The sequence below is a fragment of the Canis lupus genome, chromosome 33 (assembly GCF_011100685.1).
Source record: "Canis lupus familiaris isolate Mischka breed German Shepherd chromosome 33, alternate assembly UU_Cfam_GSD_1.0, whole genome shotgun sequence".
NCBI classification, from domain to species: Eukaryota; Metazoa; Chordata; class Mammalia; order Carnivora; family Canidae; genus Canis; species Canis lupus.
The window spans coordinates 28,160,454-28,175,670 of record NC_049254.1 but is presented as its reverse complement, the minus strand read 5'-3'; the positions used below and the strand labels follow the sequence as shown (position 1 = coordinate 28,175,670).

At 41.7% G+C, this 15,217-nt stretch overlaps 1 protein-coding gene across 1 annotated transcript in view; it reads right to left on the bottom strand.

Annotated features, from left to right (window-relative positions):
* Window positions 1–15,217, bottom strand: part of KALRN (kalirin RhoGEF kinase) — a 660,995-nt gene that overhangs the window by 272,264 nt on the left and 373,514 nt on the right. Inside the window, 4 exon segments of the mRNA XM_038583060.1 lie at window positions 121–267; window positions 269–340; window positions 6,484–6,603; window positions 13,849–14,015. Of these exon segments, the coding sequence (XP_038438988.1) occupies window positions 121–267; window positions 269–340; window positions 6,484–6,603; window positions 13,849–14,015 (506 nt within the window).

The following is a 15,217-nucleotide window of genomic DNA, read 5'->3' as shown; positions in this document are numbered from 1 at the left end:
AGGTTAGTACTGAAGAGGACTAGCTTCTTGTTGAGGGAGATACTATGGATTTGTAGTATGAGGGAAGAAACAAACCCTCCATCAACACTGGTCCCCCATATCCCACAGCCCTTCCCTCACCTGCTCAGAAGTTTTATAAAATGCCACAGAGGCATTGACTAGTTTTAGCCGGTCTTCCATCTTCAGCATGAGCTGCTGCCAGTGGAGGGCTACCTTCTCGGCACATTCCCGGATGGCATCGGCGTCGTAGTGGCCAGCCTGGAGCAAGTGCCTCAGCTTTCTGCTGTACCTGCAGGGCGCTCTGGTGCGTCTTCTGCAAGGAAGTGGCATGAAAGAGGGACTGGGCACAAGGGGAGGAGAGAGAGGTCCGTGGGAACGACCCAGGCGTGGTACGGGAGGGGGTGGAGTGAGGCGTGAGTGGAAAGATGCAGAAAAGTTAAAGAGCTTTAAATGGTGGATTCAAACATTTTGTCATGACGATTAATACATCATTGTTTTTAAAGCATATTTGAAAAAAAAAAAAAAAGAACATCATGCATTTTCATTAACTGAATGCTCAGGACCCTAACTCCTGCCCCCACTCTCCTACTTGCATCACTGGTTCTAAACACATCTCAGTCTCTGTGGTAGAGAAGCAGTAGTTGTGTATAAATCTGCTCCCTGATTGGCTCACACGTCAGTCAGTTTTCCTTTTCAAATCTAATCACAAAACCGTTCACTATAGTGAGTTTTTAAAGGACATTACTGCCGTAGATCCATTTCACAGATCGAATAAACACAGCACATAAGGGAAAAAAAATCTCCCTGTAATACAAAGCTCAGCCAATGATGCAATCACTTTAAACATTAACAATCAGTTGAAAAGGATTCTAGTGGAAGGAATAAATCTGGTAGGTTAATAAAGCCAAAGAGTAACATCTCACTGTCCCTTAGCTACCCCAGCAAGGGAATGGAGTAGTATAATAGATAATGCAGCTCAACATGTAACCCCTACATTATTACGTTACTCATGTTTGCCTTTATATATATATTTATATAAATATATATATATATATATATAAAGTAGAAGGTTTATATTCTTATTCAGGCAAATGTGGTTTGCATTCTCTGAGTTCACACTAACTACAGGAGGTGGGGAGAGCAGGCTGGAGGACTGGGTGGCAGAGAGGAGAGCCAAAGGGATTACAATTTACTAAAATAAAGTACGATGTGGATGAAACATAGGACTTCAAAGAGCTAATATTATCCTAACCTCAACTGCTAGGATCATTTCAACTCAATGGCACAGTGCTGATTTGGCCTCTGCACATTTAGGAAAGTATAGCTCAGCTCCCAGTGAAGAGGGACAGCTAGCAGCCCAGGAACTTACTCTAGAATGATTTCTACCCTTCTTCTTGGGCAGCAGTGCCAGGACAGGTCCCAAGAGCTGATCCATTCTGGACTCCCTGTATGAGTACAGTCTCCCTCCTTTTCAGCCCTACACTACCTGGCCCCCTTCAGCCACATCCGAGACTGCTGTCTGCACAGTCCTACTTATTTTCTTCCGACTATCAACCATTTCCTGGCTTCCCTTCCCCATCTCTGGAGTATGTACTCAGTGTTCATTATGTTAGCACGACAGCCTCTAGCAGCCTAGACTCCTTTATTCTCTTGCTTTGCCACTAAGTTGGCCCCCAATCATAATGACCGTATCAGAATTTGAGTTCCTAAATGCTGAACACAGCTAGAAAATGTAAACTAAGGGGGAAAATGATCCTCTACAAATAACTGATTTCTTTCTCTGACTTATTGGTACCACTTTCTCTTCCCATCTCCTAAACAGAGGGGTGCCCCAAGGTGCAGTCTTGGTTTTTGTTCACTTCTGTAAAACTTTTACCTATCCCCCATGGTTGCTATTACTTTCTTTTGGTAGACGACTCCCGGTATTCATCTCTCACCCTCCATCTGACCCTCATCTTTAATTGTCTTTGGGTATAAGAGTGCGCTGCCTGCCATGTTTCCCACTCCAGGTCAGCAGCCCTGAATCAGTTGCTCTAGCTGCCGGCCCCATGTTAGCCACTTACAAAGATGCAATCTTAGTCAAAGAAGTGAAAGGTCTTCCTGGAGAGAGGAGGAATGCTTGTCAGTGAATGCAGATGGCTTGATTGCCTTAATAGAGCCTCCAGATTCCTCCTAGACATCTTCTCAAGTTCCACATCTAAAATGAAATTCCTCCCTTCTGGAAATTTCTTCCCATGACATTCCACCATTTGTGTTGATGGGGCCCTCCTTGTTGCCACCTGGGTTTACGATCTTGACATCATTGCTGACTGTTGTTCCTCACCCCATGTCCCAGTCCAACCCACTTCATGCCTAGACTGCTGTGGTGGTCCCATAGCTAGCCTCCTGCCTTCCATTTCTAATCCCTCAAACCTATCTCTTACATTTCCAGCAGATAAATTTGGTTCTCTATTATAGGAAGTGTTTGGATGAAGTGAGTTCTAATATTCTTCTGGCTCTAAAACTCTAATTTTATGCTATAAGTATCACTCCGTACTCTTAATTCAAAAGCCTTCAGTGGTTCCCCCATTGCTATGATATCAAGTCCAAACTTTGAAGGATGTCCTTAAAAGCTCTTCCCAATGTAGTCCTGAACTACTTCCATAACATTATCATCTGCTGCTTTCTTACAAAAACTCTCTGAGAACACACTATGCACTTTCTTATTTTTGCTACCTTTACTCTTCCTGCCTTTTAGTGAACATCCCTTACCCTTCTCCCCATCTATGTTCCAGTCATGCTTTGAGACTCCGCTCAAGTCTGGTATCCTTTAAAAATTGTCTTTTTGGGACTTCCAGAGAAGATGGTGGGATAAGAGGATCCTTACCAGAAGGGAGGTGAATGGGAAGATGGGTGAAATAGATGAAGGGGATCAAGAGTACACTCGTCATGATGAGCTCTGAGCAATGCATAAATTGCTGCATCACTTTACTGTACACCTGAAACTAATGTAGCACTGTATGTTAGCTATAGTGGAATTAAATTTTTTTTAAATGTTGAATAAAAAAAAAATCTGTTTGGACAGCTGGAGACTCACTTAAAAACTACTCTCTTCTGGACTCCCATGTCACTCATATAGTTGGATGATTCTCCATACTTAGACTGAAACTCTCAAGGCAAGCACTGATTTAAACATCACTTTAATAACTGTCATCTATCCAAGGGTATACTCTGCGCTGGGCACTGTGCTTATGCATATTTTTTCTAGTTTTTATGACACCACTACAAGGTGGATATTATTATTATTCCCACCTGAGTCTCAGGCTGGTTGGATGACTTGCCCAAAAACATACAAACAAGGAGGTGATGAAACTAGGAATAAGATTGAGGTTTGACTTCCTATGCTCATTCCCATAATATCATACCACTTTATCTCTAGAGTTAGAATGGTCTCTACAGTGTTTCATGCAGTAGAAGGGTTTACCAAATGAACATTAGTGATTATGATAATTAACTGGCTTCTCCTCAATATATGAAACCAGCATACAATTGTCATCAAAACCCAATTATTATGTCTTTTTCTCTGAGAGTAAAGGAATAACTCTAATTGTCCTATTATTTAGGCTATGTAATAAATCCTCTTCCTTATTCTGAAACTCATTATCATCTGATAGTCCTTGGAACTCCATCCCCTTTAATTTCCAAAATGACAAACTCTTATGCATATGACATAATCTTTGCTTTGATAAGCTTGAGTCATTATTTTGCATTTATTTCTACTCTCCATTATCTAAGCCTATTGAGTGTTGTATCTTTAAGACATGGATTACCAAGGATGTTAATATATGATGTTAATGTAGGAGTATATAGAAGAAAATTGAACCAAATCAATTGAATTTATTATCTAGTTTTAACTACTTTTTCTGCCATAATGCCTATGCTTAAAATACATAAGAGGATTTCAAATAAAATTGATTTCAAAATTGAGCTTGTCTCTATGATAGTCACAGTTCTTAAAGACACATCAGCCAAACCATTTTGCATACTAACAAATAATAATTTGAGTTCGTTGATAAAGCTATGCTTCTGGGTGCTGTGTGCTATTCTCTGTTCTGAATGGTTCTGTTTTCCTAAAACCCAGGGTACTTTAGATAAAATTTCTGACCTTCTTTGGGGAGACCAAAACCTTCAAACAGAAAAGGCCACCCAAGCTTGGGTGAGCAGACACCCTAGTCTGCCCATGATAGTTCTACCCTATGCCTATTTTTCTACCTGAGTTATTAATAATTCCCTTCTTCCCTCTTAGAAGTGTCTCAGTTTTAGCAATAAATGTAGTCATCCTACCCATAGCTATTTTTTTTTTCCCTTGTGGAACCTAGGATTATTTCTTAGGGTCCAAGAAGTCAAGTTCTCTATCAGCAAGCACTGGAAAGGCCTTCAGTAAATAATTACTATCAAAATGGGCCAAGTCAAACTAGACTAGTTAGGTCCCCTTTCAAATTGCATAAATCTTCCCTGGCACATCTTCTTCTTGATGCAGAACCTGGTCTAAACAAACACTTTTAGAGAGAAGCATAAGGCTACCTGGAGAAGAAGCATATTTGAAGTTCATTATTTTAGCTATGCTGCAGACCCTGCCTACCCTCCATTACTCAGGACCTTCCAGAAATCCTATCTGCTCTGCTATCTCCTCTTCAGACCATAGACATATACTCCACAGGGGCCTCATGGGATATCAATATCAATATCAAGAATATTTGATCAAGTTGCACCCATGTAACTTCTTAGTGAGCTTCTACTCTGTAAGGGTGCAATAGCACCGTTACAAATTAATACACAGGAGCTTATGCAAGTCATGGAATCTGGTCATTGCGTTAGCACTGCTAATGCATTCACCCACTATATTCTACTAGCTCCCTGGAATGCTCTAATACATCATGACACTCAGTTTTATTTGCCCAACATGTGCTTATGGGACAGGAAATTCAATTACTCGGGAGGGCAGACAAACCTTCACATTTGAAATAAACGAGGATGGGGTGTGGCCAACAGTGGTCTTCTCTCTGCTGAGCACCCTCACAGCTTCCTGCCACGCCCCTAGTCTGTCTACCTACCCCTCTGTCCTCTTCATGCTGCCTCTCTATGGGGCCTTGACCACTGTGTGCCTGATTCTTGATTGGCCTGATATTTCCTTGATGGCGAATAGACCTGAACACTTTCATATTTGGGCATGCCAATAAACTGAGACAGAGGCAGGTGATGATAATAAAACCTCTCTCCTCTGCTGAGTTCCTACTTAGAAAAATGACTTGCCCGCACTGTGTGAGCAATATATAGTCTATTTTAAGATCGTAAATCCCAGACAGTAAACTACTAGTAGTAATGGTTTCCAAGATGATGGCAGGTATCTTATAGAAACATGTCATTTATGTTAATTCTATGTTTATATATACGAGATTTCTAGAAAATTAAATGGTTGAAATCAATACTAGCTTAAAAGTGGCTAGTAATCAGTTGATTACTGTATTCAAGATATAGGCGCAAACAGTTAAAATGTTATTGTTGTGATGGAAAATTCTCATTAATATTCATTCTTTTAGTAGAAGATAACACCTTTGCATTTCTTACACATTCAAAAGTGGGTTGAGTTTTATACTGAACTATAAGTAATGAATGTCTTTGAAGGTTTCTCTCTGCTCCCACTGGTATTGAACTTACTTTATTTTTAATACTGTTCCCATGTCCCATTTCCTGCTCTTTTCCCCATACCACTCTAAAGCAATCAGCCCAAGTCCCTTTGGGAAGGAGGATGTTCTAGTAGAAAGGATAATTAAAGGTATCATTTAGAGCAAGATAACAAAATTTATATTAGATTAATGTAAGAGGGATTTTATTTTTAAAATAGCCATTAAAACAAGTGTCAGTTGGTCAACTTCTGGTTTCAGCTTATTCTTGAAACGTGGCTTCTGAGTTACTGAACGACTACGTTCAGTGAAGCAAACTATCCTGTGCAACCTGCTCTGATGCTCACTGTTCTTGTTAAATTACAGGCAGAATTTGACAAAGAAATCTAAATATTACATAGAAATCAAATGTTTTAAAATGGAATACAAATATACTAATGACTTTTGTACTTGATTATCTTCATTTCTGAGGGATCTTTAAGTGGCAGTGGCTTCTAACCTTTTGGCTTCACATGCCTCACGTGGTGTAGAGTCCATAAAGGGCAAAAATCTCAACATACGGGGGCCTTAAGGTGTAAAGGTCCAGTAAGTAACCACGATGCACACTTGTGGTGTGAACACCTGTCTTGTAATACTAGGCTTCCTTGGGGGTGATGAACCCCTGCATTTGCTTCGCCATCAATTCCTGGGTAACAAGGAGGCTCTCTAGACCACTTAACTAGAAAGAGTCAGGACTTCACTATCTAAAGGGAATCAGGCTGCCTGAGGTGCAGAGCAGAAAAGGGAAAAGGAGGACAGTGGAGTCGGATTTGGGTGTTACCTCGATTGCCAGTTGGAACTGCTCGTGTTCCCGCTGCAGCTGCTCGGCTTCGGACAAAGAGCTGGCATTGACCAGGCTGGCGTTGAGCATTGACTCCCCATTGCGGATCCATCCTAGGACCTAGGGAGTCAGGACAAGAACACGGGTGAACAGCCTTCACAACCTCCTCAGAGCTGTTGGCTTTCTCTGACGGGTACTTAAGTCAGACCTTGCTATCTTCTGACCACGCTTGGAGAGAGGACAGGAAGGCTCTGGATAATTAAAATGCTCATCTCTGCCATCTTACCTGGCATCTTGTGCCATAATGGTGCTTATTGTAAGTACCAACCTCATTCTTGGATACATATATTCTTTTCTACCCTTGTTACCCCACTGTCCCAATTTCCTTACCCATTTATTTTAAACATTATCTGATTGTACAGTATGCACATTTCTGAAGTTCTCTCTGGAATGTAGAATGGTGCAAGTAAATAAATCCCATATATTGGTATTCTTTTATTTTAGCCCAGTTCAGATACCAACAACTTAAAAATCTTTTATACCCAATTACTCCCATTAGAAACATCTCTTCCTCATCTAGTACAACCACACCATGCCACCTTTGGGGCACTCACCACAGATTGCTTTGTTCAGTAAGTTTGATCTACATTTCAACATCTCAATATACCCCTTCCCCACAAATGTAAACTTCTGGAAGACTAGGGCAGTATATGAGTCATGTTTTAATCTCACACAGTGCCTAGCACAGTGCCTTACAAATGGTGAGTATGCAGTAATGTTTTTTAAAAAGGAAACAATTATCTATAGACAATACCCAAATCACACCCGAACAGTGGTTCCAACCTCCTATGCCTTGCAAAAAGTTAAGAGCACACAGGTTTGAGCTCTGACATATAAACAACCCAAAGGAAGGAGGAAGGAGAAAGAAAACAAGTAAAACAGCATAAATAATCCATACACTGGATCATTAGAAAAAAGGAGAAGTTATAATTGATTTAAATTATCTAGAGGCAATGGTTAGGCTAAGTAAAATTTCTAGGTGACCTTAATTAGTACTGGGAGAAAGAAAGTTCAGCTAGGGAATATTAGAATAGAAGCAGAAACAGTTGACACCGTCTAGACAGTCCTAGGTGAAATGGGCATGTGGCAACTCTCCAGCCAAGATCTTGAGTCGAGTGCAAATAATCAAACTGGAAGAATCAGGCCTTGAAAATCTACCTTGTGTCTGGTCACCAGAAAATTGCTAAATATTTTCTTTATTAGGGAGTCTAAGAGTTTGCTTGGAGAGGAAATAAAAATTCTTCTGAAATTTCAAGATCAGTAAATATCACCCATCTGTTACTTCAAGGCAAAGGAGAAGATACCACAATCTGTTTCAGATTTTTGCAGATTTTTTTCCTCCTCTCAACTTCATGCTGAACAATTAGAAGAATACTAAGCCTGGTCTCTCCTATTCCATAATCCTCATAGGCATTTTTCAAATTTCCTCCTCGAGCAGCATATGACCGATGACATATTGTACATGGATAACACTGGGGCGCAAATCCTGCCGAAGCTGGGCTATTTGGATTGAGATGTTAATTCGTGGCCGGTCTGGCAGATTGTGGATGAGATGCCAAATCTGTAAAGCAATTAGTTGCAGATATAACAGCTCAGAGTGTATGTGTGAAATCTCTGATGCCAGTGGTGTACTGGGGCTGGCTGGTTAGAGGTGCTAATGATTTCCAAAAGCTGCCTGTAAGTTTGGGTACATGCATACATGGATTGCATACCCAAATGCTTCAGCTCTTTGGAAAATGGAACTCACAATGTATAGTTTGAACTATGCAAGTCCTTCTGCCATGATTCATTGCATTTTACTTGGTTCAAGATTCACTTGAGGGTGTCAGAGAAACATTTACTTTGTGTGCATCACAAATCAACGTTTGAGGGACAATTTGACTCCCTCTGGGCCTCCTGAGTCTTGCTGGCATCTGTTCCTCTCTAGTTTCAGCCAACTGGAAACATCAGTTATAGCTATGGTGATGGGGAGTTCCATTCAGCTCTCCATTTAGATATCATAGACTTCAGTCTCTACGCCTTTCATAAAGTCATGCCATATCCTTGATATCCTCATTAATTTTCATTTCCTAGAAGCTGTTTATAAAGGCGTCTCAGGTCTCCAAAGGAGTTTTGATTTTAGGGAGATAAAAGTGTACATTTATCCCCATGGCTTAGGTTCAGGGGTGGACCTATCCCTATAACTGTGTCCGTCCCAGAAGCAGGAATGGAACAGTGAAGAAAAAAATTACAAAATCTAACATTAGAACACCTGGCTTTTTTACCTCCTGGCAAAACTACTCAACCTTCTAAGCCTATTTCCTTGTCTGCAAAGTTAGGATAATAACACCTTCCCTTCCTACAGCAGGGGTGGATGCAACACGTTGTAAGATATAAAGCCTGGTGATGGTGGAGGTGGTGATTTTTAGTTTTGGAGTAAAGCTAGGTATATGCTATGATTCTTCATTTACACCTCTCACAGGGAGAAAGAAAAAGGCTAGGACAACTGATTTTTTTTTTCCAGTATCTATAGAGCTTACTGTAATATTCTGATGTGATGAGGGAACCCCAGTTGTTTGGTTAGCACCATTCTTTGTAGTCTGATCAATGTCAACCCTTGTTGGTATAATTTTCTATTACTGTCGTCCTTTATTTTCCTGGTTCATAAAACTGGTTATTTAGGGGCACCTGGGTGGCTCAGTGGTTGAGCATCTGCCCTTGGCTCAGGTCATAGTCCTGGGGTCCTGAGATCGAGTCCCACATAGGGCTCCCCACAGGGAGCTTGCCTCTCTCTCTGCCTATATCTCTGCCTCTCTCTGTGTGCCTCTCATGAATAAATAAATAAAATCTTTAAAAAAAAACACACAAAAAAAACCCTGGTTATTTATTCTATGAGCATCCAAATGAGTGCAAGGGAGTAGAAGAAATATTGTAATAAACATGATAAAGCGTTGTTTTTACTAGTCTTGTGTGATTTAAGAAATATCGCTTAATCTCTCTGAGGGTCAGTTTTCTTATCTGTAAAGTGGTAACACGTTGCTTGCTTAAGTCACAGAGTAAAGATGAAATGTAGTATAAAAGTGGTTCTGCAAACCATAAAGTGTAATGCATAATATGAGCATTTTATGTTGATCAATTATCTTAGGCAACAATTTACCTATAGGTTAGATGACTTTTGAGGGTCACTTTGAATCCTAAGATTCCATACTTCTTTCAAAATTCAGAGACTCACCCTACAACCATAGGATACCAGGGAGAGGTCTATAAAAATGAGCAACCCAAGGAGTTTTGCTGTTCAGGGACTCAAGAGCTGGCCAAGAATTCAGCTCAGTCTGAGCTGAGAGGGTGAACTGCAAATGGGGATCTACTGCTTCCTTGGGCCAAGGAAGTGCAGGCAAATCCCAGTGAGAAGACTGGATTTGGTTAAATGGACGTGGACATCCACAAATGATGATCCCGTCTAAGTGGGCCATGCTGTCTCCTGGAACCACGTAGCCTGGGAAGCTGCTCGGATACGGTTGTGTTCTCTGGGTCACACTGACAATAAAGCGATGAGGATGGCCTCAAGGCTTCTGACTCCAGGACCTGCTGCTGCTGCGGACTTACCCCAGCCACAGTCATTTCTGAAAGTCTGGTCATAGGAAAAACTGCCGGCCCCTCAGGTGGTAGCTCAGAGCCTGTCATGTCATATTTCCAGTATTTCTTAGCTCAAAAGATTCACAGTTTATGAGGTTATATGTGATCATTCTTCCTGGTTTTATAGACTGTGACCATGGGTCTTCTTAATTTTCTCCATTTTGAAACAAATGCTTGCCCCTTTGGTTGCCTCTCTTTTGGATCTACCCCAATTCCTTTCTACCTTTAGGTATAGTGAACAGAACTGAACACATATTCTTAACAGGATAATATTTCCTCTTTTGTTTTCACTGTTCATTTTGGTCATAAGCAAATTTTGGCCAGTATTTGGTCCATAGAAGTAATTTAAATCCATGTCTTTAGTAGACAAATAAGCATGGTTTCTTCTCCCATAATTTAGAGCCCCAAATAGCTTACAAATCCATTTTGGCCTATTTTGTATTAAAGGCACTGTTCTGCAGGAATACATATGGAAATTCACTTAGGTTTATGCCCATTAAGTAGGTTTTTCAAATCTTTGATTATCTAATAAATGTGAGGTCATCTTTGCCAGAGTAGTAATTTTCCTGGGAAGCAATCAGAGCATTCTGTGGGGCTGGGAAGTAACCTGAACTGTCTTTTTTTTTTTTTTTTTTTTTTTTTTTTAGAAGAAAGGGGCCATCTGAATCGTCTAGGGCCCCAGACCACCATGGGCTGTAAGTGAATTCCCTTAAAGAGACAACATTTTTCCAGAGGTGTCTGGGCCATCAATCTAAATAGATGCAGAGTCCCACACAACCCCTCCAAAAGAACATTAGTCACATTAAATAATTCTGTTTGTTCTCAACTCCTGACAATTTTTAGTCTAACATCTGTGGCATCATCTCTCCTCAAAGCTTCAGTTTAACATAATGGTGGTATAAGTACACTATAGTTATGATGGCCAAATCTAAAGCTCTCATCTATGGGCTCTAACATCACAACTGTGTAGCAGCACATTGTTCTCTTCCTTTCCATCCCCATTAATGGCATTTCAATTAAGGTGTCCTTTTTCTTTCCTTTTTTTTTTTTTTTTGGGGGGGGGGGGGGGGGGAGTATATTCAAAAGAGAAACAAACTCTCAAGCTGGTGTCTAAATTTAGCTTCACTGATCAATACTGACATCTAAATTAACTCCCTCTTTCCAAGTGTCAACAGCTTCCAAATCAATATTTCCTGCTCCACCAACTTCCATCAAACACAAAGGCCTTCTGTGAAACTGGATCAGACGACTCCCAAAAGAAAGAGCCTGGCGCTGACAAGGAAAACAAGGCAGCCTAATGAGGCATGGTGGCTTAAATAAGCAGCAATCCCAGGGCTCCTCCCAAGGCCGCTGTCCTTTACAAAGGCCTTCATGTGTTTCCTGCAGTCTGGCTGCACCAATCCAGTATGGTTTTGAACTACAGTCCTACATGTGTCATCCTCACCATGGTGGGGAAAAACAATTTTTTCTGGCAGAAAAATTTTTTTGTCCTCCAACTCAAGAAATACTGAAAGGGAATGCACTCAGGTATTAGTCAAGCCTGGATTATTTGTATATAGACAACCCCGCTTCTCCATTTGACAAACTACTTATCATCATCCCAACTCCCCATCCTACACAGAATTTTAATTCAAGGATGAAAATTCATTTCCATTTTCATACCAGTCAAGAAGAACATAATTAGGGAGTTGGCTCTACTATTAATTTTGGAAAAGATAATAAATAAAATGAAAAACCGGGAACAAAAGTATAGATTTCATTTCAAATCAAACAGGAATGATTTTCCCGTTTTGTTCTGATGATCTCTCCTGCCACCTTCGGCTGGTGGAAATAACCGCATGAACGGTGGGGGGCTCCCACGATCTGTTGGAGCTTGCTGACTGATTAGGTGACCAAGTAGATGCCAGCCTCTCTGCCGGGCATGAGCCATGCCTGCCCGTCTTCTCAGATGAGGTGCTGTGAAGGCCAGGAAAATCCCAGGCTGCGCTCTACTGGAGGGCTTCTTTCTATTCCTCCTGGAGCCCTAAGGCAGGAACAGGGCCCAGGAGAGGGCAACTATGGGACTGTTGATAAAGGAAGCATGGGCTCATGGTTCAGCTAACTAGTCAACTCAACAGGCCCTGGGGGCACAAATCCTATGCTACCTCAGTTTCCCCACTTGCAGAATACACAAGACCTTTTCCCCATGGTCTCTTCTCTTAAAATGAGACTGCAAATGAAAAAGTACTTCTCCTCTGAAAAGTATCTCATCATTCCCGAGAGTCGCAGGATTTGTGTACTTGTCGCTGCTAGGATTTCCACCTCGTCTCTGCAGAGACTCAGGTGTGGGCCCAGTGTAATTACACAAAACAGTCCAGGTGGCCTTCCTCGTTCCTCGGCACTCAGGGACGTCACCTGTGCTGAGGCCCGACCTTTAGTGCAGTGTGTGCAGCCTCTGGCTGAGCGCTGATTGGGAGAAGGGGGCACAGCAGACAATTTTGCCCATTATAGTAAATAACAATATAATAACTAAGAGCCAGGCATTAATACAAAATACCCTGAATATAAGAGAACAGCAGTAATGAAAGAAAATATGGTGTTTTGTCCCCTGTAATAAATTAATAGAGTTAAATAAGACAGTGTAATAGCCACGATGCATAAGAAAAAAACGTTTAAAAGGCAGTTGGTTCTCTGCTTAGGATATTTGGGGTGGGGCTCTGTCGTCAGGGCCCAGGGCTGCTTGAAAGAGTGTTGGAGCTGAAGGAACAGTCACAGAAACGCCATGGAGCCCATTGCTGGGAAGCTCTCCTGGACCAGCGGCCAGGAGGGCAGTGACATGTTCCTTCCTCAGGGTGACCTTGTCTGGGGACCTCTCTAAGCTTCAGCGGCCTCATCTATAAAAGGGGAATAATAGCTATTTCTGAGAACAGTTGTGACAATTGATGGAGAGATGGGCCTAAAAGGCACCAAGCACTCAATAAATGGAAATATTATATACTTCTATTTCTTCAATCCCACTTTGTCTAAATAAAAAAACTCCATTCATTATGCAGATAATTAAAACATAGTCTGTTCATAATATAAATATGTCATATTTTTTAATGTGTCATTGGTTACCGTGTTTTCCTAAAGGTTCCTCTAGGTTTGGGTTGGGGTGTGTCCTTTGGTAAAATGGGTAGCATCATGTCTCATACGGATAAGAAGTCTTTTTTCTTAACTGACTTTAATATGGCAAGAAAATCTTCTTAGAAGTACCACACACATATTGAAAAGAATAAGGGAAACTGTTACCGCTTATGGGATAGCGACCATGTTTCAGGCACTGTAGTAGGCACGCAGGTGCCCCAAGTTAACCAGCCTGGCTCTAAGGCCTGACTATGTTTTGATGAATGATTCACATTTCATGTGAACTGTGTGTCAGGATTGAGGGTAGAAAGGGAGAGAACAGGCTCAGTGCCTGAGGACAGCTTGGGAAAGCTCCAGAATGCTCTCCTTAGATTGTTATGAGAGAAAACGAATGCATTGGTGGTTTGAGCCTTGTACCATCAGATTTAGTTGTTAGATCCAACAGATACCAGGCTCACTTTTAGAAACCAAACAACCACTCCTTAACTTACCTGTTTTCCAAGTTCTGGTTACATGGGTGGCTCTGTACACCTTTCCCCCCACCAGGAGCAGGCCCAGGTCAGGTGGAAGGTTGGAGGGGCTCACCTGCTTGACCTCAGCCTGGAGGTGCCGCAGTTGGAGGCACTGCTCTAGCCGCTTATGGGTCTGCTCTGCATTGAGCTCCAATTCGTGTTGCTTCTCATGGAGAAACTCCAGTAGCTCTTGGACCTGGGCGGCCAGATCAATGTCTTTCTCACAGATTAACTCAATTCCTGATGTAAAAAAAAAAAATGTGAGCAATGAAAAATGAGGTAGTACTATAAAGACCATATTTCCTTCAATATTCTTAGGAAAGTAGGGATGTGGGATCCCTGGGTGGCGCAGCGGTTTGGCGCCTGCCTTTGGCCCAGGGCGCGATCCTGGAGACCCGGGATCGAATCCCACGTCGGGCTCCCGGTGCATGGAGCCTGCTTCTCCCTCTGCCTGTGTCTCTGCCTCTCTCTCTCTCTCTCTCTCTGTGACTATCATAAATAAAAAAAAAAGAAAAAAAAAGAAAGTAGGGATGTGGAAATAGTCACAAGCAGCCACCCTCCCAGCCTTTACACATCCCTCCGTGAAGTGGACTACGGCACCGTGGACTTCCGTTTGGGATGTCTAAACCATGCCACCTCTTTTGGATTATCTGATCCTTTGCCTGGGAATTTTGACAGATGATGGGCTCCTTATTATCATCTAGAGTTACAGAGGGAGGTGGTTCTCTGGGAGTCCATCCCCAGAGAAGAAAGCCCTGGATAGTCCTCTTGGGGGATTTACTAACACCTGCAAGATTCACACACAAGGCTCTGGATCACATTGGGAAATACAAAACAAAACTGAAAATAACCTGTCTCAGGAACTTCTGCCAAAGGCACGCTCTTTTAGCTGGTGAGATGTGATTTATAATTAGATGGCAAGTTTGTTCTGATGAGAGTCTCTGGGCAGTGGTGATTTTATTAGCTAACTACTTAGGCCCCCTAAAAAAAAACAACTCTCAGAAATACATGCTGGCTCTCATACAGTTTCTCAAACACAGGCAACACACCTGATAAGCATACGCCAGCAGTACCACAGGGGTACTGAGTGCTTACCCATTTACAAAAACCATGCGGAAGTTGCAGCCACACGAGGAGAGCTTGCTCACATCCTTCCACTTATTCAAAGCAATGAAAAAGCCTAGTCAGCCATTGACAAGGGTTCCCAATGTTCATGGATACGTCATCCTGCATTAATAAACTGCCAATTGTCTGACCTATGATGGGACTGTGAGTCAATACCCATCAGGGAAGCTGTGGTTCCATTCCTTATCTACCTTCCTCTCCACCTTCCTTTTTCTCTTCTTTCTTTTTTCTCTTTCTTTCTTTCTTTCTTTTCTTTTCTTTTCTTTTTCTTTCTTTTCTTTTCTTTCTTTCTTTCTTTCTTTTTCTTTCTTTCTTTC